At 41.9% G+C, this 24,152-nt stretch overlaps 1 protein-coding gene across 1 annotated transcript in view; it reads right to left on the bottom strand.

Annotated features, from left to right (window-relative positions):
- Nucleotides 1–4,036: 4,036 nt before the first annotated feature.
- The window catches only part of CPLX1 (complexin 1), a 114,237-nt gene continuing 94,121 nt past the window's right edge, over nt 4,037–24,152 (bottom strand). Inside the window, exon 4 of the mRNA XM_050913680.1 lies at nt 4,037–5,786. Coding sequence (XP_050769637.1) covers nt 5,589–5,786 — 198 coding nt within the window. The 3' untranslated portion in view covers nt 4,037–5,588. The remainder of the gene's footprint in view (nt 5,787–24,152) is intronic.

Here is a 24,152-nt window from a genome sequence, read left to right as displayed (position 1 = left end):
TTCTTTGTTATCTGAATCCTCTCCTCTGGCCACACTGGCCTGATATGATTATTGTGGTTCCCTTGAGCTCTTTGTTTCTTAGGGGAACCAGTGAAAAATACTTTCTTGCCCTGTTATCTTCCTCAAACACAGACCTCGCCTGGAACTCAGAATAAATGAAGAGCCTGTCCTTGAACTCACAGGCTGCAGTAGCATTAGCGTGTGTTGGCCTTAGCAGTGTTCAGCTCAAAGTCTGAGTAGGTGTTATGGGATGTAAATAATATGGGTTGATTCTCTGTGACAGTCTTGTGGCTGTTTCTGTTCGTAAAAAAACCCCAAACATATCGCCATGCAATGGCCATAAGGAAGAGCTTTCCTGGGGGAAAAAGTACCAACATTTCCTATGAGATGTATGGTTATTTCTCTTTCTTCTTCTAACATGATACAATGCTTTTATGCTGAACATAACAACTACTGATTTGTCTCTGAGCAAGTAAAATGAGACTTAGCTGTGTGCAACTTGCCACCCAAAGAGCTTTGTATGTATCGCAAATTCTGGATCCAGAGATGTATTCGATGTCATTGCAAATGAGCTTTTTACCTTTTTTGTTTTAAGATCCAAACATATTCTCACCAAACCATAGTTAGATGCCTGTTTTTCTTTCAAAGGAATGTTATTCTGCCCTTCCTAAGGAAAAGTAATTCCTAATAGCAAAACTTATTTAAAATTGGATAATCACTTGTAGATGTCAATCCTCATCAGTATTTTTGACAAATGAAAAAATTAACATATCCGTTCAAATTATATCCATGTTTCTCCTGATTCTGTTACTTGTTCCTTGATTCTATTTGTATGTCAGCATCCATACTTCGATTTCCAAGTGTAGCCTGGTAGGAATTTCACAGGAAAGCATTGCAAAAAATGTATGAAATCACTGGGTTTTTTATTGGCTGTGATTCCATTTTAAAAGAACATCATATCATTTACCCACGTCATGCAGGAAAAAGCAGCAGGCAAATAGCAAATGAAATTCACATTCACAAAGTCTCTACTTTAAATCATCTTCTAGTTGCTGGGAGAGTACTGCATGCATCTGAAAGAAAGCTGGGGAGCATTTATACTAGAAAATGCATGGCTAAGTTGAATTTTACTCTGTGTGTGAGAGAAAGAGAGAAAACAAACAATTTTTTAATGACAGTACTGAAACATTTTACCAACTCAGTGCATGAAGAAACAGTTATCTTGATAACATAGATTCAGAACAGATACAGACAACTTTCAGATACATAAGACGTTACACTGAGGTCACAACAGCTAGTTTCTAACAATGCTTATTCTAGCACAGTAAGCTTGCCAAAAAGATGTATTCAGCAGCATGGTATGGTCTTTCTTGACGAAGGAGAGGGGCTGGGAGGGACCTAAGCCAAGGTATGGTACTAGAAACATAGACAGAGGAACTCCAAAGTGGTTTAGCACATGATCTTATATTTTGTTTTATTTATTTTAAACACAAGAGTAGCATTCATAATTAATATTGCAGTCTGATTTCATATGGCTTTCTCTAAATATAAATGTGAGTTCACAAGGTCAATGGCAAACTAAATCATTTACCCTTCAAATGTGGAGGCCCTTTGACTTTTTTTTTACTAACCAGTAAGGTCTTGGAGCTGTGAAGGAAAACGGCTGCAGTGTCTAGCCACCAACCTTTCTGTGTAAATAAAAACTAGTTAAAAAAACAAAAGACCTCATTTACCTGAGATTGAACAGATCAGTGATGCAGATAAAACAAGGGCATGGGAAAAGAAAGAGATATTCAGAATCCAAACAATAAACCATGCTTCTCTTTGGTCTTGTTTAAGTGCTTCAACACCTGTTTGAGTGCTGAGGGGGAAAGTGTCTGAGACAATGCTTCTCACACCCATACATGAGCCAAAGGTGTCTGTATCCCATGTTGCCAGTTCAGCGTGGGAAGGGAAATGGATGGGCAGAAGGGAGGGGAGAGTGCCTGCTCTCGAGTCTGTTCAGCATGGCTTAGGCACTTCGGGGACAGTGGAATGAGTTGAGGAGAGGTCCAGAACTCACGCAAGGTGCCAAAAGTTACGTGAGGCAAAATCAAGAAAAACCTGTCCAGTACCTGTGGTAGATCTTCTGTAATGCTTCTTTATTGAAAGAAAAGGAAAATTAAAATGGGAACTACCAGCTGACACCTGGCTGAACTTTCTGCTGTTCATGGAGGAAGGGCTGCTGTGAGTGTGGAGAGCTGAGGTACAGAAGTGATGACATGGCTGGACTGGGAAGCTCCCACAATGAAAAAGACTCAGGAAACATTATTTAATAAACCACCTTCCCTTTCCCTCCTGCTCTGTGAACCTGGCATAAGGCCTAACAAACTCAGCACAAAGTTCTTATGGCCCTCTTCAGGGTTTGGATCCAGATGTTCACACAGCTCAGGAGCTCAGCTCACAGAAGTAGTATTTTTAATGCTCTAAGCCCAGGGATAGTGCTACCTGCATATGAAATTTGAGCACAGGCCACACAAGATCCTGACTTAGACCAGTCATTCAGTGGCACAGCTGCTGAGGCACAGTTAGAAAAAATACCAAACACTCTTCCTCTCTCTCTCTTCTCCCTATCTTCTCCCTTTTCGTCATCTTCCACGTGTATTTCCACACACATGCACATCACACTACCAGGGAGACTGTGAAAACAAACAATTGGCAGTACCGTTCCACAAGGAGGACACCAGGCAGAAAATTCTGACTCTATGATGTCAGGAACACTATTTGGCTGGATGAGGAATTGAGGCCGTGATGGGGGCTAGGGAAAGGTCAACAAGCAAGTGGCAGAGAAAGGCCAAAGCAAAGCGGAATGAGCTCTTCCTGTTTGTTTGTTTGTTTGTTTGTTTGTTTGCAGAGTTGTCCAGCACAAGGCCAGGGGAAAATATGAATTGATGTGTTCCTTTTAGCAGGGGCACATTTCTGCTGGTTCTGCTTATGTATTAGAGAACACAGGCCACAGACATTAGTCAGAGTATTTCAAAAGTTTTGACGTCAGTGTGTCAGTGTGATCTGGGCTAGAAGATTTCACTACCAATGAGTGGCTGAAGCAAAGAGCCAGCCTCTGCCTTTTAGCTTTCAGGGGTATTGGATTTATTTCCCTTTGTGGCAGAGCATCAAAAACAGCTGCTGCCTTTGTGACAGAAGGAGAGTTTTCAATTCTTTGAGGCTCAAATTACTAGTTGCTGAATTTGCATGGGGTAGGACACTCTCCCTAGAAAATGGTAAATTGTTCAACACTGCTATGCTATACCCAAGCATTGATTCAGAGATAAAGAGTGCTCTTAGGGGGGAGACACTCATCTTGCTTTAAATGAAAGTTAGGGTAAAAATCCACTGACATTATCTGAAAGAGTAAAACCCGCCTTCTCTTTCCTCTGGGAAGCCCTTGGCAGCTTGTACTTGAATGAACATGTCTTGTTTGTAGATCCAGCCTGAAATAAGTTGCATCTTTATCAGCCACTTCTGACTTGTAAATCAGTCAAACTTCCTCCGCCTCCACCTTGGATTCAGTAGAAACTTATGGTTGAAGTTATTTGTGAAGAAGCAAGGAGTATCATAGCTGAATAAGAATTGGGTGAGGAGGACAAAATAAATATATTTCTCCTCTTTCATAGTATTTTTCCCTATTATGAGAGATGCTGCTAAAAGACACAGAGTTCACAAGCTCACTGCCTTAACCATGGTGCAGATTTCTTCTCCTTACCTGAAAAGATGATAAATATCTCTTTAAATTTCTTATTCAGGAAAGTACTGAGATGTTTGCCTAAACTCAGTTCCACTGAACAAGTGCATCAAAGAAGTTCCATTGAAGTAATATGCTTAATTTAGGTACATAATGAAGTGTCTGAGATTGCTTTCCTTTTAGTTGTCAGTAGAAAGCACATATTTGCTTCCAAATCTCTTCCATGTACTTAGGAAACTTTCGCTGTTGCCATGACAGAGTCAAGCAATACCAGTTCTGCCAAACCTTGATTCTCTTACAAGATTGTGAGACTGAGATGGCATGATGCTTTCACAGCAGGAACTACAGAGACCTAGCCAAATGCAAAAACTCCAGGATCAGCTCTTCAGATGACAAGCCAGATGCCTGATCATGAGGGTCTGTGTTCAGAATAAGTCTATCTACGTATGTGAGTCTGTGTATGTACTAGCAAGTCAACATCTCCAGTAGAATTTGGCTTATCTTATGCAGTTACTCAGTACTTGCAGTGCTGTATTGAGAAGCCCTCTGTATCTGTGTCTGCAAAAGGCAACAAAGATAATGGTGAGAGAGAGATTTCCTTCCACCCTACTAGCATCAAGGGATCCCACACACTGTTATAATATTAATTAGCTCCTGCACAGCACTGGAGAAGCATCCTTACTTTATGCCTTTATAGTAGGTAGAGACTGAAACCTACATTTTACAGCTGAAGAAGCTGGGTGGGGCAGAAAAATAAGTAACCTCCCCAAGGCAACGCAGTAATTTAGCATAGTATCGTAGCAGGCATACTCAGGATATCTGGATCTCCAGTGCCATGGCTAACATTCAGGCCACCACTCTCCCACACACTGCAGGAAGGGGTGGGCAGGACACAGCTGCAACAATATACTGGAAACCAAATGTCCATCCAGCAAGCACTGCTGCGAATGGGACAGCTGAAAATGACACTGGGCAGAAAGAAGAAGGTTAGTTAATCAGAGCAGCCTATGTACTTGATCATTGGCTTCAAAGGGCTTGGGGAGGTCCTCGACCAGAGCATCATGCACTTTCCTGTGGTTTCAGCTCTCTGTATGGCAACTGTCTGACCAAATCTGCTCTTTCAAGTTAGGTGTATGGCTAGTTCCCAAAGTAACATGACTCTTGCTTAGATTCTGAGGCATTTAACTTCTACCAGCGTCTGAGCGCAGAGGACTCACTACTTCCACAGTTCTGAGTGATGTCAGCTGTGTAAATCATGCATGATTTACCTTCCAAATTATCTCTTATTTATGCTAGTGATGGAATTAAAACAGAAAAGCTCTGCTTTCATGGGAGAACTGAGATATCCCTTCCAAGGGTGAATGTGCTCAACAAATGCCTAGTGTAAGCCAATCAACAAGAACATTAATAATAATGACTAATAATTATTATCAATAATAATAAAAAGAGAATTAAAGAAAATTAAAGAGGCCACTGTTCACACTTAGTGAACACTTCTTCCTGCTTTGGATGGAAATGCACATGAGGTTGTTCCTTTTCTATGCTTAATATACAGTTGCCTTATTTAACATACATAGTACTATGGCTTATAATAAAAGTTGTGTAGTCTGCAGCTTTTTAATCTTTACATCCATTCAGAGGCATCTACTGGATGTGACTATGTACAAAAAAGGCATGGATGAGTCTTGGGGTGGAGGGAAGGGAAAGAGGCAGTCAGAAGGGAATGGGAAGCAAAGGGACTCCTAGTGAGCAGTAGAGGGCAGAGGTGGGGAAGGCTGCGTGATGGATGGCAAGATTGTAAATCCCCATTGGGCAAAAGAGAAATCCTTTGCAGTACTGTTTATGCCCATCTAACAGTCTGCAGCTATTACTTCTTGAACATGTCCTGCAGGGGCCCTGGTAGGTATTTGATGACTGTGTCTAGAATGCTCTCTTCTTCCTCCTCCTCCTCATCCCCACAGCCAGGGGGGATCGCCTTCTTTGGGCGCGTCAGACTCCCTTCAGCATTAGCTTCCAGTGCAGCCTGGGCCTCTGCTTCCTTTTCTTCCTTCTTCTTTATCCCATACTGCAGGGGAGAGAGAACACATTGTCAGTCACCCACTGAACAGGATGACTGATGAAGCCAGCCATCACATATGGTGCCTCATATTCTGCAGTATGAATATCACTTAATATTCTGCTTTTGCTCTTTTACACAGACACGCAAATTATCCATCCTAACAACGCCCTGCTAAGTACAGGCCAGTGGATGGACAGCTCTCACAAGACAAGATGGTCAGATGCTCAGATCACTCAGAAACAAGCATGGGAGAGAATTTGGGACTATACAGCTGTGGGCCTAGCAATGACAATACAAGCTCTGTGTTAGTAAAGTTTTGGGGTGGTATTCCACTGGTGTTGATCCTGCTCTCTTCTGTTAAGAAGTCTAATGCTCAAGTCCATCATCTGCAATGATTTTGAAATTCCATCTGCAGCATTTTATAGTAAAAGTTTACGGATGTGGCAAAACGTCAGGAAAAAAATAATTATCAACAAAAGAAAGCAAACAGGACAGGACAGACAGGCAGACTGCAATGAAAATTACAGTTTTAGATATTCTCATGCAGGAGATACCCTACACATCCTCATTCCTGTTCTCTTGGCATAAGTGGGACAGAAAGACCTCTTAGTGAAAATAAACCTTCATGAGAAACTCTGTATTTGCACACTGAACTCTGCACTTCTGGGGGTAAAGCTGACCCATAGTGTCTGCAGAGAAACATCCTTAAGCCTGCGAGTGGAATGGATACCTGAAATTTGCTACTCCCATTAAGAATTAAAGGCACACCACTAAGACTTTACATGAGTAACCAGAATCTCATTTTATGATTTTATATTCAAAATGCTAGATTTAATAGAGGAGTAAAGATATGCATAAGTGATTCAGACTAGGGAGAAAAGTGTGGTAGTATCTCAGCTCCCACAGTGACTAGGACTTCCTTTCCAACTGCTAGTTTGAAGGCATGTCTAAGGAAAACAATTTCTGCACCACCAACCCTCATCACTCCTCAGCCTTCATACATTTCAGTAATTTTCAGGTTTTGCTGCTATTTCCATAAGTGTTTGCACAGAAATTTTGGAGATTATGGTGATACATGATTAAAAAAAAAATCAACTCAAACTGTCACATGCAAATCTACAGCAGCAAGGATACTTGCAAGCTACCCTCTTTATTATAGAATCATAGAATGGTTTGGGTTGAAAGGGAACATTAAAGGTCATCTAGTCCAATCACCCTGCAATGAGCAGGGACATGTTCAACTAGATCAGGTTGCTCAGAGACCTGTTTTGTTTATTCAGACCAATTTAAATTTCTCAGACTGTTTCCACTTTTTCTGACAATAAATGGAGGTTAAACTTTCTTGGTTTTGTGATCATCGATGCAATTTCAGGAGGTGACTGTTTCTTGGTGCCCAGCTGTGCTTCAAAGAGGCCAGCTGCATGTTTCAAGGGTGCTTCTGGTCCCCAGGCTCACAGCTCCCAGGCTGGCAGGAACAGTCTTCTGCTCAGTCATTTCCCCTTCTAACCATGGCTGCTCACACCTGCCTGCTCCTGCCCTGTCACCTCCTCAGCCACCAGTGACCTCACAAGCACCTGCACAATTACTTACATCATTTCACTTCAGCTACATTAGGGAGTCATTTGACCTTTGTGAGGAAGAGCAAAGGCATTCAGGTTTGCTGTAGCAGCTGTCAGCTTCAAAATTATTGCTCTGTAAGCCATTCCTTTACTTATGCCTAAATTTTAATTAAAGTACCAAATGGAGTTAAGATTGCTCTCAGTACATCAGAACCATAGAGTAACTAACTTAAACTCATGCAAAGGTCAGTAAAACATTTTGCATGAATAAACTTGAAAAGAACTTTGAAAAGATAATTAGATATGATTTCAAAAACACCATAGAATTATGTTGGTACAAAGTACTCAGTATTTTCTAGTATGAACAGTATGGTACTGCTCAATAGACATGAAGTAGATGCTCTTTTCATTATTTCCTTTTTTCATTTTTTCTATTAAGAATAGATCAAATTGTTTACCAGTAAAGCAAAAAATTCATTGCTGCTGTCATGACTTCCTGATTTCAAAGGGCTCTTGGGTTTGACAAGAAACTCCTAAACATTTCTGAGCAAAGGCAATATTTTTGCTTCCTTTCTCCACCATCGTTAAGATTTAGGGTGATAGCCTGAAGGTTGAAACCAGTAACTTCAAAAATCCCTAGTTCTCTAAATTAATTCTTTCAAGCCAAAATGTTCATTAAGGACATTTGTCTTATGATTCTTATATCTAGTGGATGCTGGTCACACCAGATTTCATGGGAGAGATGTTCAAGACAAATGATGTCTCCATTCACATCTGAGGCTAAGGAAGCATTTGATCAACTTGTAGTTACAGGGCTGAACACCACAAAGAAGATCCAGCATAGGACCAGCAACCACTGCAGGGGGAAAGACATACACTGCTAGGCTGTGGACAGTCTGTATGGCTGGCTGATACTCACTCTCCCTCTCAAGCCACTGCTAGATGTCTCTAGGTGATTCCCAGAGTAATTTATCTACAGACTTTACCTTCCTTTGCCAGCTAGAGGAGAAGAGCAGTAGTGGAGACAACACAAATCATAGTAACACAGAGGTCCCCTGCATGCTTTCAAATCCCCCATCTTAAAACAAGTATCAGCTCATGGCGTGTTGATCCTCTAGCTCACGAACTTGTTGAACAAACATGCAGGCCACAGGACACTGTGGAACAAAAGAAACCACTCAAGCGCTACTGTGTGTTAGGACAGAGGGAGGCTCAAAGATTACATGAAGGAATTAGCATGGTACTTGTCAGCCTGTGCTGACATGTTTCCTTAGGAAGCCTCTACTTATTGCCCTCAGAGAATTGCACAGTGCTAGACAGACCTTAGCTCTTACAAGATATGGCCAGTCTTATGGGGCAGCTGCAGAATAGGGCACTACATGGCCTGGCAAGAGATTTTTCACTGCAAAAGGGCATCAAGAAAACTAGATTCTGTTGTTTCAGCTTACTGGCACAAATGCCAAGTACAGAAATTAATTTTTCTTGGTTCCTACCTGTAGTGATGCTACAACATGTAGAAACAAGCCATTTCCTCCTAGTACATATGTAACAGCCAAATACAAATTTATTTTGGACAGAAGTATTCTTCTCTTGGAGAAAGATGACATTGCATCAAAACCAATTTTTATAACAAAGGATCAGGTTTGAGAATTCAGTGTTATCATTTAAACTTGGTGGTATTTTGAAATGCTTTACATTAATCAAAATGTAACGCTGTGATGATTCATAGGTGAATAAAACGGCATTTTTCAGGTCTGAAATTGTTCTAGAGAAAATCAAATTATAGAAAGGGAAGTCTTAATATGAGCAAAATTTTTAAAAAGCATCTTAGTGTCTTCACACAAAATCTTTTAGGTGAAGTCAACAAATAATTTAAAAAAAATATAACTAAAAATAAAGAATCTTTTTGGTGCTTTCCTGAGGATGGGAAATATTGCATTATCTACAAAAAATTTGAAGGATGAGAACAATTCCATTTTTTTCAAGGTCCAACCCCACAAAATTTAATACCAGAGGCTGTATTTGTATCATTATCTGGTTGGCCTTCACTCACGCCACCATATAGTCAATAATGTAGAATTACGGACCTAACCCAGCAAAATAATGAAACTTTTATTTTAAGTATGTGAACCACCTTGCTGCTCCTAAAGTCATTACTATGCTGTCACATGAGGATTTTTTTCACTGAGTCATATGTTGGTGAAATACTGGCAGGCTAGAGTCATCAGGTGGAAAGAGTAGGGAAAAAATACCATGGTCCTTGGTTTACCCCACACTCACTGACAGGAAAAGACCAGACTAACAATGTTGCCATCAACTTCTTCCCCATCTCTTTGCTTCCCTATTCCTTCTGCTTTCCACAGGAAGCCGAAGTAAGTGCATGAACTAGAAACATGCTGGAAATTTGATCTAACTAATGGCAGTAAGGGTGTCAAGGAACAGGAGAACTGTTGAGCCAAGGTGGACCTGCAGCTAAAATGTCAACCCACCACAAACCTAATTACCATTTCTTATAACAAGATACCACTGCTCACTAAAAATGAAGATATCTATCCAGCAATATCTAGGCCACAGAATAAATAAAGTAGTAACATGACAGTTAAGACACTTGCAGAAGGAACTGCTTATCTCTGGGTCAGTTGTGGAACTGACTCTGCAGGAAGACAGCTGCATTCAAGGTGCAAGTGAGTGGTTATCTTTGGATCATATTTGGAACTGAGTCCTTAGGAACAACAAGTGATTTATCTGGAGAAGCTAAGGAAATACAGAAGGAGTTTTGTGGGGGATACAAAGACAATTCAAAGACTGCATGGGGGGCCCAGCAGAAGATTATCAGTGCAGAGGATTCTGGAGTCTGAGAATAAACTGCTGCCAAGATGAACAACTTTTCCATTAACATGCCAGGCAGGGTGCCCCTGGGACTCCCATACTCTAGATAGGGATTGAAAAGACCAACAGAGTGGTCTTGCTGACCTTAGCAGGTTGGGTTAACTGTAACACAGAACCATAACATTATGCTACTGATATTTACCATGATTGTATGCTGCTAAGATTATTATAGTTACTCACTAAGATTGTTATAGTTACTCACATAATTGTATCTACTATTGCCACGGTTGAACTATCATGTTTTACAGTCTCTATAAACTATGAAATATCACTACGTATGTACTTCGTATAGTCACAGCTTCTTTCATCACTGGATATTTTCACTGCACACTTTTCTTCCCTCCTAATACCTGGACAAACAGGGAATGAGGACTGGTGCTCTTGGTACTACACACCCGTCCTGTAGCCCAGACTTGCAGCATCAGCTGCGGGGAATGTAACGAAGATACACAAAGGCATGTTTCAGTCCTTGGAGCAGAGGAAGGAACCATGTTCCCTTGGCTAACTTGACATGTTCTCAAGTCTGACTAACAGAAGTTTCAGCTGACTTAGGGGGTGTGTATGAAGCCTACAGCAGGCAATGGGATGCAAGTAAATGTTGTAATGCCTTGCTAACATAAACCCATGCAGGTTTGGATAGCAGGAATTTTGTAATGGAACAACTCATCCTAGGTGGACCTGTCCGGCCAGCACTTTTCGTGGCTGGTAGTAGCTGTCAACTAAGTCTCCTCCACTGTGGCTGCATCTAGGTGATAGAAATCTGGAGGTATGCATACAGGAACCCCGCAACACAGCTGTGCACCACCCATGGTGCTAGGAATTGTTCATGGCCGGTTGTTTTCACTGTGGACAACTGGCAACATTGCTCTTCTTTCACTCAGGAAACACCTCTTCCTCCCAAGGTGCTCTCAGAGCCTGAAAATGGTCTTCAGCCTGCATCCCAAGAAATAATACTGCATATCAGCTAACTCTGAGTTTTAGTTTCTGGGAAAAGGTTGGCATATGAATGATACTGGTTACATTTCTTTTCAGGGAATTTTTCTCCTCAGTGTTTTTATGTAGTTGCAAGTGGTATTGAATCTATGTCTGAACAGATGTGGGAGATACAGCCGTCTCTGGAATTACTATTTTATTTACCAGCTGAGCTTTTAAAAGCTACCAAGAGATTTCAATGCTTGTTCCTTGTCTTGCTTCATATACAAAACAAGGGAGACCTTGTCTCTTCTTACACAGCCCTGTCTATTAAAATTCATTCACATTCCAACCCACAACACAATAAAAAAAAGAACAAAATTGTCACCCAGACTTGAAAGAATATGGTTAAAGAAGACACTGAGAGGGCAACTTGCCCACCCTTCCACCTCAAGGGTTGACTTGACCTGAACCAGTCTTTTTCTTAGAGACCTCAGCTGGGGAAGAACTCTCACCTGATCTGGAATGTAACTGTCCTTTACAATTAAAATATTTCTCCTCATGTCTACCCCAATTCTTTCTGAAATGCCTTTTAAAAGAAAAAAGTCTGGAAAACTGAAAAGACATGGCTACTGCAAAAAGACTTATCTTTCATCTGTTCTTTTGGGCTTCATTTATTATGTGTGCTAAGTTATTTTTTTCTCTTCCATTACCAAAGAGAACACCAGCCCAGTTAAGATATTCCCATCATTACCTTGTGGAAGCTTCTACCAGGACTTTATGTAGGACTGAAACAAATTGAGGGCAATAGGTAGGGTTTAGCACTGACCTTTAGCTCCACAACTGTGAGAGTCTGGGGTACAGAAAAAGGTTCCATGTGTATTTCATTTAAACCAGCCTGAAGTCTTTCTACATGATTGTGGTCTCTCTGTGAGAGGTTGCAAAACATATCTTAGGCTTTAAGTTTCAGGTGAAGATGAGGCAATTTTCAGTCAGGGGCTTAGGAAAGTATCTGCCATTGTCATGGACTGTGCTCTAATTTTGCCTTTTGAATGATGCTACAGTATTGCGTACAGATCTTCCTGTGGTGAGAGTGCTACTGTGTGTTTAAGTGGCAGTGGAAACAACACATTTTTCTTCCCCTGTGTCTATTCCCTCCAAGCCCCTGCATTGGGGATGTTGCAGAATGAGAGAAGGGTTTTCCTACAGGAGATGACAGTGCTGAAACCCAGAGTCCTGAGTACTCTGTTCTCAGCACACAGAGCCTGCTTTGATGTGGATTTCGCCCAGCAATGTGCACTGGCTTTTCTTCCACCTCAACATTAGGGATCTCTTGATTTCATTTGTGTGTCAACTTTGGCTCTTTTTTGTTTGTTTGTTTGGTTTTGTTAGTCTATTTGTCTTTCTGATCAGCTCATTTATCCCTGGCTTGATGTCCAAGGAGTTGCTATGGAGAGGGGGCAAGGATTAATCCCCAGAAAACTTCTGGGGAAGCCTTTTAACACACTTGAAAAGAGGACACTGTCTTTGTCCTTCAATTTATCCATTTAAGTCTAAGCTCTGCCATGCACTGTTAGAATTACCCAGACTGCCTCAGGCAGCTCAGCCATGCTGACCCTGGATAATCTCTGTGCTTTGTGAGGAGTAATAAACAAAGAATCACAGCCTGCCACATGAGGAACCATGCAACTTTCCAGCTGTGGTAGAGAATGAAAGGTAAGAGAGAGAGTGCTGGGTGTCTCGGTCCCTGCCACTCCCTGGAGGGGCGGGGGTGTGTGCGCCTGAGTGTTCTTGTCATCACATGCTGCTGCATAGCTCTGCTGACCAGGACCCTGTCACTGTGTTAGTGGAAGAGGGTTGATTAATAATGGAAAAGAACAAGGCAAAGTCTGGAAACTGCAGTCCTAAATTACATTGTTCAATTACGTGTGAGCCAAACAGGACCACAACTCAGCAGACAGAGAGAAAGGAGGACAATAAAACTTCGTGAAGGGGGCACTTAAGATGCAAAGGCAGAGCTATGGATGCATGAGCATTTTCTGCTTCATGCCTCGTCTCTCCTGGAACAGATCTTCCCAAGCCATCTCCCTGGGGGCCGTTAGAGTTTTTCAGCCAGCTTTCCTGCAGAGGTTATTTGTCGACATGGCTTCTGTCCTTTGAGTCCTTTACCTCATCCAAAGCTCCATCTCCCCACAAGTTCCCTGTGGCCGCATGTGCCTTGCTCCTGTCTGCTAGCTCAGACCTTCAGGTCTGTCAAAATCACAGCAGCGCTTCATTCATCACCTATCTTGGTTCAGGTCTTTCAGTATGCGTTTCAGTCTTATCCCCTGTTTCTCTCAGGAGACTCCCATGGCAGGTACACAGAGGCCTGCAGTTTTCCGCTTGCACCACAAGCACAGATGAGATGCAGATGTGGATTTCAAAGGTCTCATCTGATCTTCACCTGCCTCCCATTAGCATCTTCTTCTGGTGACACTGAGGGAATATGACAGTCATGTCCTTCTCCCCCACAGCAACATCACTGCCTGAGAACCACACACCTGTTTTCCATTCTGATTAGCTGTAGGATTGCAACACATTCCTATGGGAATATCCATTGCCCCCAGCATCCAAGAGTAGTGCTGCCCAAATCAATAGATATGAAAGTTGCTTTTCTGCTGCCCCACAATGGAGACAGTGGAAGATAAAGCACTATTCTCCTGAGCAGATCTGATCTGTACTCAACAAGCCTTACTACTTCACCATGATTGGAAGCAACATCACACCTGTCCAATGCTTGCTGTTTGCATGTTTGCTCTGTGAAAAACAGAGCTACATCTGGTTCCTGGTTGCAGAGGACACTGTGAATTTGCTGCAAACTCAGATCAAGGGGAATCTTTCCATTGCTCTCAATGGAGGTGGGACCAGACATATATCATTAAAAGAGAGAGATGGGAAACTTGTTTTGGCTTGATCCACTATGGATGCTGAGTCTACGCTGCCTGGACTATGCTAGGTTGTCCCAGTCAAAATGCTTCTTTCCCGTTACTACTTTCAGATGGTGTGAACTACAATTCGTGAACAAATTTACTCCTCTTTGGGAAGCAAGACTCTATGAGAAAGAACAGGCATAGGTATCACATATCATGAATTTTTCAGAATACTCAGCAGAAAACATGTTTTCTTTCTCTCTGTGTTTGCAAATATGTTAATTTGCTTCCTCTTGTGTATGCAACATCCATATTAAAACTATGTCTTACTGCATAATGGTCAGCCTCAGTGAGAGGCAATGAGGTTTAGAAAGTTTCAGGAGCGGAAGTAATTAAATTACTGCTGAATAGCAAAGACTTCCATCTTGTAATCAGAGAAGAAATCTCCAGAGTAAGCAAAGAATATCTGACTCATGAAGAAGAGCATAGGATCAGAGGCTCCAAAATATTGATTTTAGGTACCTGGAGGGTTGACTGAAATCACCACACTGACTCATGACCACAGGGCCCAAGATAAGTACTGTACATATTGTACTCCTAAGCCTGTTAGGTCCTTTGGAAATCGCTCCCCCAGAACCCAACTTGCAGCTTCAATTAGGAAAATCTGGGTCAATTCTCTTCTTCAAAGCAGCTGAGACAGGATAAGAAGAAAGAAAAGTTACGTATTCCACACTAACAATTACAGTTTAATTGCCTATAGGTTACAGTGAAAATTTAGTTTTGCTCCATGATCACCAGGATGGGGTCAAGCTGCAGAAGAACATGAGAACAGAGGCATTTTCCAGTGATGCAGAGCAGGCATGTTCCCAGCCAAAGTGGGATATGATTTCTTGTGTTTCCAACGTCTGCATTTATTTTTTTACAAGAAAAGCTTCCCAGAAGCCAATGGCAGGGACCCTGGAAATGCACAAATGCAGTCGCTTGTATAAGTTTAGAAGAATTTATGTTACGCCTATGTATCTGACAGCATAAATAAATCCATAGGATGTATCTGTGTCTATGTGTACACTTTGCAAGATCAGAACATGGATCATAAGCTGCTCTTCCTCCTTCCTCTCTCCTGCAATTTTTTGCTTTGCCAAATGAAATGAAAGCCTTCCTTTTAGTACAAGGCTGGTAAAATTAACTCCCCAGGATGCTGCAGTAATTTAGATTAGAAAAAACTATTTATTTTACATAGCCTCCGTTTACCATATGTGAAAAGCTCTTTTTATTTCTTTTTTTTCTTTTTTTTTTTTTTTTTTTTTGCATTATTTAATCTTATTTTGAAAGCTCTAGTCCAGTCAGGGCAGCTTTGGGCTTGTGTTTCTACAAGAACCTAATACAAGTGCTCCAGTGGATGAAGAGTGGTTCACTGCAGGATGAGGAGTCAGCTTTGTCTTAAGGTGCAAAGCATGGTGAAGATGCAGATAGATAACTGCCAAAAGAAATATTGTTTGTCCTCTCCAGGGGGATAGGGAACTCACTGACTGCTCATGAGGCTTAGAAATTATTATCAACCTGCATTGCTAGATTTGTGCTTGCTAGGGTTCATCATTTCATTACCTTATTGATCACAAGCACTTTGGCAGACTGGAGGTTGAAGCCAGCTGAAATTCAGAGGCTGAACCCTAATTGGCAGACTCATTTCAAGTTCAGCTCTCCGTAGATGAACTACGTGAGCTCTCTGCATCTGATCTCTTAGCAAATCTCTGGGAGGCCACTAAGAGCAGATTTTTAAAAAAACAATTTTAGTGCCAGTTTTGTTTCCAGCATGTTGCATTCATTTCTCTGTGCACATGTCAGCTCTTGCTATTATGAACTTTACGTTGTCCTTGGCGTTTTGTAGTACACTAAAAAGTGTTCTTGAATATGTAGGACTGTGTCACCAGCAAAGAAAAGTGGCAGGTAAAAGAGCTTATCACGGCAGATCAAGAAGGAACTTAGCATTCTGGAAGTGATATCGTTGTACATGACTGAAAGTATGCTCCAGCTAAATTTATGTTCCCTACTGTAGTTCAGCACTATGAGGGACAGTTACATTCAATTGTACTCTTCCATTAGATAGCAGATTTGAGGAAAATGAAAAAGATTAAATTCCATCTAAACAAAGACAACAGATCATAAACATAACTTAATTGTTACAGAAGCAAAAAAAAATAATATTCCAACATATTAGAAGAGAGCCAACTAACAGTCCCAGATATAAAAGGAGCACTCGTATCTCCACTGCTGAGAATCCTGGAAGGAGAATAGTCTCCTAGACTGACAGTTAGGTATGCATTTTTTTCCCAGCTTTCTGTATCACCTGTATGGGAGAGAATTCATTTCTTCTTGGTGGACAGAGAACTTAGGTAAGATTTACCCTTCCAAAGGGGCTGCAGTGAGAGAGTCTGCTCTGAAACACAGTCATTGCTTATGATGATGCCACACTGAAATATAACAAGTTGCTTCCATGCCATTCTCATAAGGTTATTCTGTCCTCAGTAACTCCCCTGAATTGAGAGGATGAGTTTGACAGGACATTAAGCTCCCTCAAACTTCTCTCTAAGAATTTTTTTCCTTCAGTAACCTACACCAATGTTTTCAATGCTGACTTTGCTGACAGCACAAGATGATGTAATTCTGCAATAGTAAGAGCTCAGGAAAGATTAGTTAGGTGATTATCTTTAGTCCTTGCTGTGAGACTACTTAATTTTTGTCATCAACTCCTTGGGGATGCTTCTGTGTGGAATAAATCCTGCCATACCCCATTGCGGCTAGGATCTAATTAGTGCACCCACCCTGACAGTGCATCTGTGGAGACCGAGGCATTGCCACAAGCTCAGAGCCAAGACTCAGTAAAATCAAAGGTAGTTAATCAATTAGTTTCAAACCTTTGACATACACTTTCCTCTGAAGTACAAAAAGTACTTCTCAATCTCATTAACCAGCAACAGAGAGGAGAACTCTGACATCAAAATACTTTAAAAATGGGAAGAACACTTCTGACACCCAAAAAGAGCAAGTAAGAAAGTATGTGTGTGTGTTTATTCATATGCTGTAGCCCTTCACAGGGACATGAAAAAATGAAGGGCAAGTCACCCTTCTCTAGCCCTTTTTGATCTGGCACACCAGCCTTTCCCTGTTGTAGTTCAAGGTAGTTTTCTTGCTCTCCAAGAAGCCGTGGAAGTTATGTTTGTAGTGAATGAAAGTTGGTAAGGGAGAATATCTGGTACATCCTAACAATCCAACTGAATAGCATTAATGGCATTACAGTGCTAGAGGGACCCACTCAGGCTCTATAGTACTGCAAGGTTGGGTTGCTATTACAAATTTGGAGAACTGCTGTCACCTGTGAACAGCCACTGCATAATAAAGCTCCCACCATTGCGACAGCCTGCAACCAGCTTGGGCTGATAGCTCAAAACCCACACTAGAGATGGGGTGCATGTCTTACATTTATTCCAGGTGGAATCAGCTGTTGACCTTTTCTCACCCTTTCTGTTGACTGGCTGTGATCAGAGAACAGATGTTTAGCATTGTCAGTGATACGTAAGCAGGGGCAGATCCCATGAAGCTCATAACCCACATCAAGCTAAGACCTTGTATAGAAGAGCTTGCTGACTCTACTGTACATTTCCCATAGGCATGCCTTTGTTTTATGGCAACAAGATAAAGGAATTTCATCTCACTCCTACCAGCTTCTATTTACTAAAGTAGGGAAAGGAGCCTTTTCAAGGGAGAACAGTTACTATAGTCATTTTCAAAGGTTCTTGAGCTCTTGGTTGTGACCTGCAGTTTTTCTTGCCCTCTCCATATATCCAGGACCTCATAGCTAGTCAGCCAGGAGGGAATGGAACAGCTGAAATGTTAACCTTTTGCTAGGTAGAGGCATTCATCCTCCAGATAATGAGTCAGGACAAGAGTCACAAGCCCATTTTCTTTCTCTCTCTCGATCTGATTGGGTGCTTTTTTCTGACACAGCAATGAATGGGATCTTTTGCAGTGGCATGTTGGCTTTTTGTTGTGTCCATTTCAAAAAGCAGCAGCTCTAAGTACTCACTTATGAGATAAGTGATACCCAGCCATGCTCATGTTACCCTCCTCAAGCTAGGCAGATGAAGGCTGGCTCTCTTTTTTATGTTGTCTAAGCACTTTGGCATCATTAATGAGAGACTTCCAGTACTCCTGGCAGAGGGGAGGGGAGGGGTGAGAGAGACCTTACAATCACACCGAAATTGAGCCTTGGATGATGTGAAGTGACAGGGAGTGTTGGAAGGAAACACATCAGTAATTGAGCCTGCACATACATATGACGACGCACATCAAAAACATGTTCAGCTGATCATGCTGTTCCATGCCCTCAACCACTATTTAGTACCTTCCCATAATCTTCCCTTCATAAAATATCTGTGCATGCCTAAGAGAGCCATGAACCAGTGGGAATGCTATCACTTCAGAAATTTCCATCTCTTCAGGCTATTAATGAACAGTTACACTTCAAATGTAAAAAGAGTAATTAAAAAGAACAACTAAGAATACACTTCACTGAAACACACATGAGCTTTTTTGGATCAGCTGGTGGGGGTTTTTTTTGGCCAAAGCCGCAGCACGTTTTGGTAAATGCCCTAGTCATCCAAATTGCTGCTAAAACCTGGAATCTTTTCATGTAATAGCTTTTGCTGAGAAGCAGGGAGAAAACCCCTTTCAAATCTCAGTGTTTGCTGCCACAAAAGAAGTCCTGTGTTAGTGGAAGTGTCTCTTTTACTAGTAGTAGAGTACTTAAAAAATGACTGCCATGCAAGTACACACAGAAGAACCTAGCACAAATGCAGTGAGGAAAACAGATACCCTGATACTGTTGGAAGGAATAGTGTTGCCTCTGAGAAGCACTAGAAAGAAAGGGCTCTCTGTGTGCAAAACAGAGAAGCCAACAACCAACTCAGCCCAACGTAAAGCCAGGGCAGGACAAGCAAAAAGGACAAGTGCTCTGTGTCTGAGCTGGCTGGGTTCCAGGACTGAAAGGAGATGTTGTGTCATGCCCACTGATGGGCAGCTCCTGGCACCATGTCAACAGGTCAAGCAGGTATATTACCCTGTGATTACCTTTCAGATCTTGCTTAGCAGATGCTGAGGTGTGTGTTTGAGTTCTGGCACTTGTTGCTCTTGACCTGCTGTGCTTTGAGGGCGGAAATCCCCCATCTGCAGGATTTCTGCCAAAGGGGCTTGTATAGTGTGGGAGGATAGGAAGTTTGCTAGTTGGCAAAAAACTTGTGTGCAGATTTTTAAGCTGGGCACAAGCTTCTAATTCTGGAGTTCTTTCAAGGACAGTGGGAAACATGGTGTGCATTTTCTTGCTGATAGAAAATTTCCCTCTTATTTATATATTCATACATTCTGGGCATCCTTACTGGCAACAGCTTGCCTGTCACTTTCCCAATGTGGCAGGTTCCTCAGCCCCAGTTCTGGCTCTTGCTTGACGTCATTCTCTACCCAGAAAGAAACCAGCCCCTCCCACAGGTGTGTCAAGAGAAAAAAGCGGGAGCCTTAGAGACACACAGTCTCTGATTGTCTGAAGACAGAACAACTCACTGACAGCATGATCATAGCTGGCTCTAAAAGCACCCACTTGCTCTCTAGATTACCCATCAATATTCCATCACACATCTGCTTCCCAGCGCAGCACAGCAAGCCTGAGGACACTGTGTTATTATTCAGTAATGCTGTGTGGAAATGTTATTTGCTTGGCTGTTCAGGCTTGTGTTTGGAAAATGTCTTTTCTGGGATACTAACTTCATCAGCCTTTATCAGAGCAGGTGTGGGACTCCCAAGAGAAGAAGGTGCCAGATCATGCTGGAGGAGGGACAGCAACGCTGCAGACAATGAAGAATGTAGGAAGCAGGAAGCTGCTTTGTTTCAATGAATTTAATTAGAAGACATTAACAATATTTTTCCCACTTTGCCTTGTGGCTTTTCCTGCTGGGATATTGTCTGGAAAGTATATTCAAAACAAAAAACAAAAATTCCAGACACTAGAGCAATTCCCCTCTGCACCACGCTTTAAAAATGCAGAGGATTTCTACAGCACAAAGAACAAAGCCTGGGAAGCCACACTGTATTGTGTTTACATGTCCAGGTGCTGGCAGCAGGGGTCTACAGAGGTGGCGTCTGTGAGAAGAGGCCAGGGGCTGCCCTGTGCCAGACACAGCCAGTTCCAGCTCCAGAGAGACATGGACTGCAAACTGGTAGTTGGTTTAAGGCCATGATTAAGAGGAACTAAGACAATTATTTAGCACGATGTTCTCCCATTTTGGGCACTCCTCCCCACAAAGGCTTTGCAATGAATCTGGTAATAGAAGAAGAGGCTCCCCACGAGCACCTTGCTCAGTGTGATGGCTGCAAGTTAAGCATCTGTTCTGAGCTTTTCTAGTCACCGGAGACATACACACACTGTGGACAGCAACAGATCCTGTCCTAAGGCAGGCACCTAGGACATCATCCTTTGATGTATCATCATTTCTCCCTATTGAGTACTGAGGAAGAATTGACCACCAGCTCAGGTGGAGACAACGAACAGTTTGATAGCTAAAGCTTGATAAAGCAAACCCACTTCATGAACCTGGTTATCCCTAAAATGATCCCAAATATTCCCTCCTCAACTGAATTAATTTCCCTCTCTCTCTGAACTCTGTAGGTGCCCACTGTGAAGTTCTTTAACTTTTTTTAAATAGATACTTAATTACCTGTTCTCATTCTGGCTGATTCACTAAAATTAGAAAGCAGCAAGATTCCTCTTCCTTTTTCTCCCCCCCCCCCCCCCCCAACCTCCCTCCCCTTAGGCGTAATCAATCCTTCTGCAGAAAAGGAAACAGCCTGGGAATACATTTGGGTTCTGCTAATGAAAGCTGGCAATAGCTGTGAGATTCACCGTAGCATGTCCCAACTAGTTCCAATGTATATTATGTCACACGCTATCATTTCACAGCTAATAGCTAGCACAAAGAAAAAGAGTCTTTTAAAATGAAGGTCAAACTACCATCATTTAGTGCTGATCAAACATACTTCTTGGCTTACTCACACATGGATTCCAATTTAGATGTAGTTTCAGGATAGTCTTCCTGCAATTCTCATTTCCTTACAACAAGACTTTTTGTTGCATGCCAGATCTTAGCTCTTTTTAAATGTGGGGCCTACCCCTTTGAGGAACCAAAGATCAGCTTCTCTAGGTCCTGTTCTTGCCCTCTTTGCAAAAAGGAAGATATGTCTCCCCTGACTAATATGAAAGACCTTCCACAGAGTTAATGGCTTCCCAGTCAGGATGATAATACTTGCTACCTGCCCCTCAATTGAGAGATCGTGCACAAAATGATCATTTCAGCTGGGGAATGCGCAGCAGGAATAGCTGAGCTCTTGAGAAGCCAAGCCTGATGCCCCACCTCACTAACTATCCCTGTTTCCCTCAGTGACCTGTGGACCTTTTTCATTGATGCTGCTAAGCTGGAGAGTTTCTGCAGGGAAAAGCCTAGGGAACAAGCTTTGGCTGTTTTTCTCTGCACATCCTGAGCCACAGTGCAGTAGGGTCACCTCCAGCAGCTCTTTTTTTTGGGCAGTGGTCTGCCACCACTACTCTCCTGCAATCTGAGGCCCTCCCAGACTGACTCCTTGAAGGGAGCTAGTGGGTCTTAAGCTTTGAGTGGTTGCAGGGTACTTAAATCTCATTGGCCAGTCAGAGTTCTAGAGAACATTTTCAGTTTCTGGGGAGAATTAAGATTTTGCAACAAGAATGAGGTTTCATCAGGTATCACTTTATGACAGTCTGAAGAAATTATGCCAGTAGTTGTGTTTTGGGACAATCTGTGAAATTGAACACTGTGTGTTTCCTGCAGCAGAGATGGGGAAATAGCAGGTAGGGGGACAAGACTGGAAGAGAAAGGAGCCTTGGGCAGAGTGTGTAGAGGTCCATAGTTGGTGGAGTCAAGTGCAGAAGGATAGAGCACAATGCTGTGTAAATATCTCATTCCCATAGTATTTTTTCTGGTATGTAGTATCTAGAAAACTATAGTGACTTTCTTTGTCCTCCAGCCAATGCCTTCAAGTTTCCACAGCCCTATCCCAGTGTCCTAAGTTCTTCCCAGCCCTGGCACTCCTCTAGCAACAGCTTCCTTCACTGCAGAAGATTAAAATCATAACAGTCTTCTGCTGGGCTTTGAGCAGAATAGTTGTGCTGTGGTTTGAACAATGGACCCTATTCAGGCTCTTTCCTTTCTGCCTTCCAGTATGACACAAGGCCCAGACATATCACCTAGAGTCAGGATGAATCAGGATGAACTTTGAAGTAGAAAATATGGATTTGTGTTAGAGTCATTTCTGTGCCCATCAAAAGTGGAACTGCTTTTGTCTTTGAGCTTGTTCCTAAACAAACTCAGATTTTGGGCAAAACTTCCAATGAGGATGATGAAAAATGCTAGGAGTCCACATTCCAGACTAAGAATGTGCCATGCAGAGTATGAGACAGGACTAAGCAGGGAGGAGAAGAGAGGACAGGAGAGGGGAAAGACAGTCATCAGTGCTAACTGCCCAGACTTGCTCTCCTCTTTGTATGTAGCAGAGATAAGTCACAGTCTGGGCTTATAAGGAAAAGAAAGGAAAAAAAACCACAGAGCAAAATGAGTAGCAGGAATGCAATGGTACAGCAGAACTGTAATACTCTGTTAGATCAAGGTTCCAGTTAGCCAGTCAGAAGTTGCTGCTTTAAGAAGGATTGTAAGAATTGGGGTGCTACTAAGTGATCCTGCCTCTGGCATCAACTACTTTCAACCATCAGCAGTTTAGGGACATCATGAAACCAAGCTTGCATTTGGGCTGTCATATTTAGCTTTTCTCCACGAATGGATGTCATGTTTCTTCTTTTTTAATCCTGTTGTATTTTCGCATTTCCAATTCTACTGAAAGACTTCAGACATGATGCTTAAAAATGGATGCAACCTGCAACACACCTGAAACTGTGACAAGGATTTCATAATGCCTGCAAAACCCTACTTCCCTTCTCCTTCTCTCATGAGTTGCTAGGGTGACTTCCCAAATCTCATCCTTACTGGGCATCTCTGTGAGAATTTGTTGAGATGGATGCAAGTGTCGTACATTCTTCTGCGCTCCCATGTTGCAGCATCACACCTCAGGTGCTCTTTCAATCATGGCTAGAGACTGAACTACTGTGTTAAGATTAAATTCCAGAAAGCATGGAAGAGAGAGTGAGTGTCATGGGTGGACGTGACCATTCTTTAGTCTGAAGGAGCACTTCTTCACTAATAAAGTTATTATTCAACCAAATGTAGCACAGTTAGATAATCTGCTCATTATATATATTTAAAGACATACAGCTAACGCTACAGAGGTCTACCTTTATTTGGACTCGGCAAAGAAGTTTGAGTCCTGGAGGACATGCCTGCTAAATGGCTTCTCTTGTTCAAAGCTGTAGCGCAGAGCTGGGACAGCATATGTTTGGAGGAACACTTTTGTGCATGATCTTCCCATTCTGTGCGTTTTCAATTTTCAAGGCTTTTTAAAAAATCAATATTTTTTTATTTTGATTGAATATACTCTTCAATATTTCGTGAAATCAGTTCTTTACAATCCCTCATTTGGCTTGTGTGTCTCTTTTCTAGGCAAAGCTGAAATGTGCTATGAATGCTTTTCCAGTGTGTGCATGTTATGACTACTGGTAATTTACAACTGGCAAACAAAAAGCTCAGAAATGTGTCAGCTCTTTGTTATGTTTTGGAAGTGTATAATTAGAGAATAAAAAAAACATCTTGACATTTAATGAAATACATACCAGATAAACATAAAATATATCCTATATTTTACCATGCTGATCTTTATGACTGAGTTAAAAGTTGTTGTCATAATGAGACTTTACTGAGCTTACTTACACTGGTCTGAAGATACAGGTTAGAGCTGACTTTCTGATTTTCCATTCTGTGAATGTACCGGATGTACTTATTTCTAATTGCTCTGCTTACCCTTTCTGAGTTAACCACATCCATGCCCTTTATCAATTTACATTTTATAAATCTTAAAGG

This window comes from Gymnogyps californianus, chromosome Z, assembly GCF_018139145.2.
Source record: "Gymnogyps californianus isolate 813 chromosome Z, ASM1813914v2, whole genome shotgun sequence".
NCBI lineage: Eukaryota > Metazoa > Chordata > Aves > Accipitriformes > Cathartidae > Gymnogyps > Gymnogyps californianus.
This window is presented reverse-complemented; position numbering and strand designations above follow the sequence as displayed.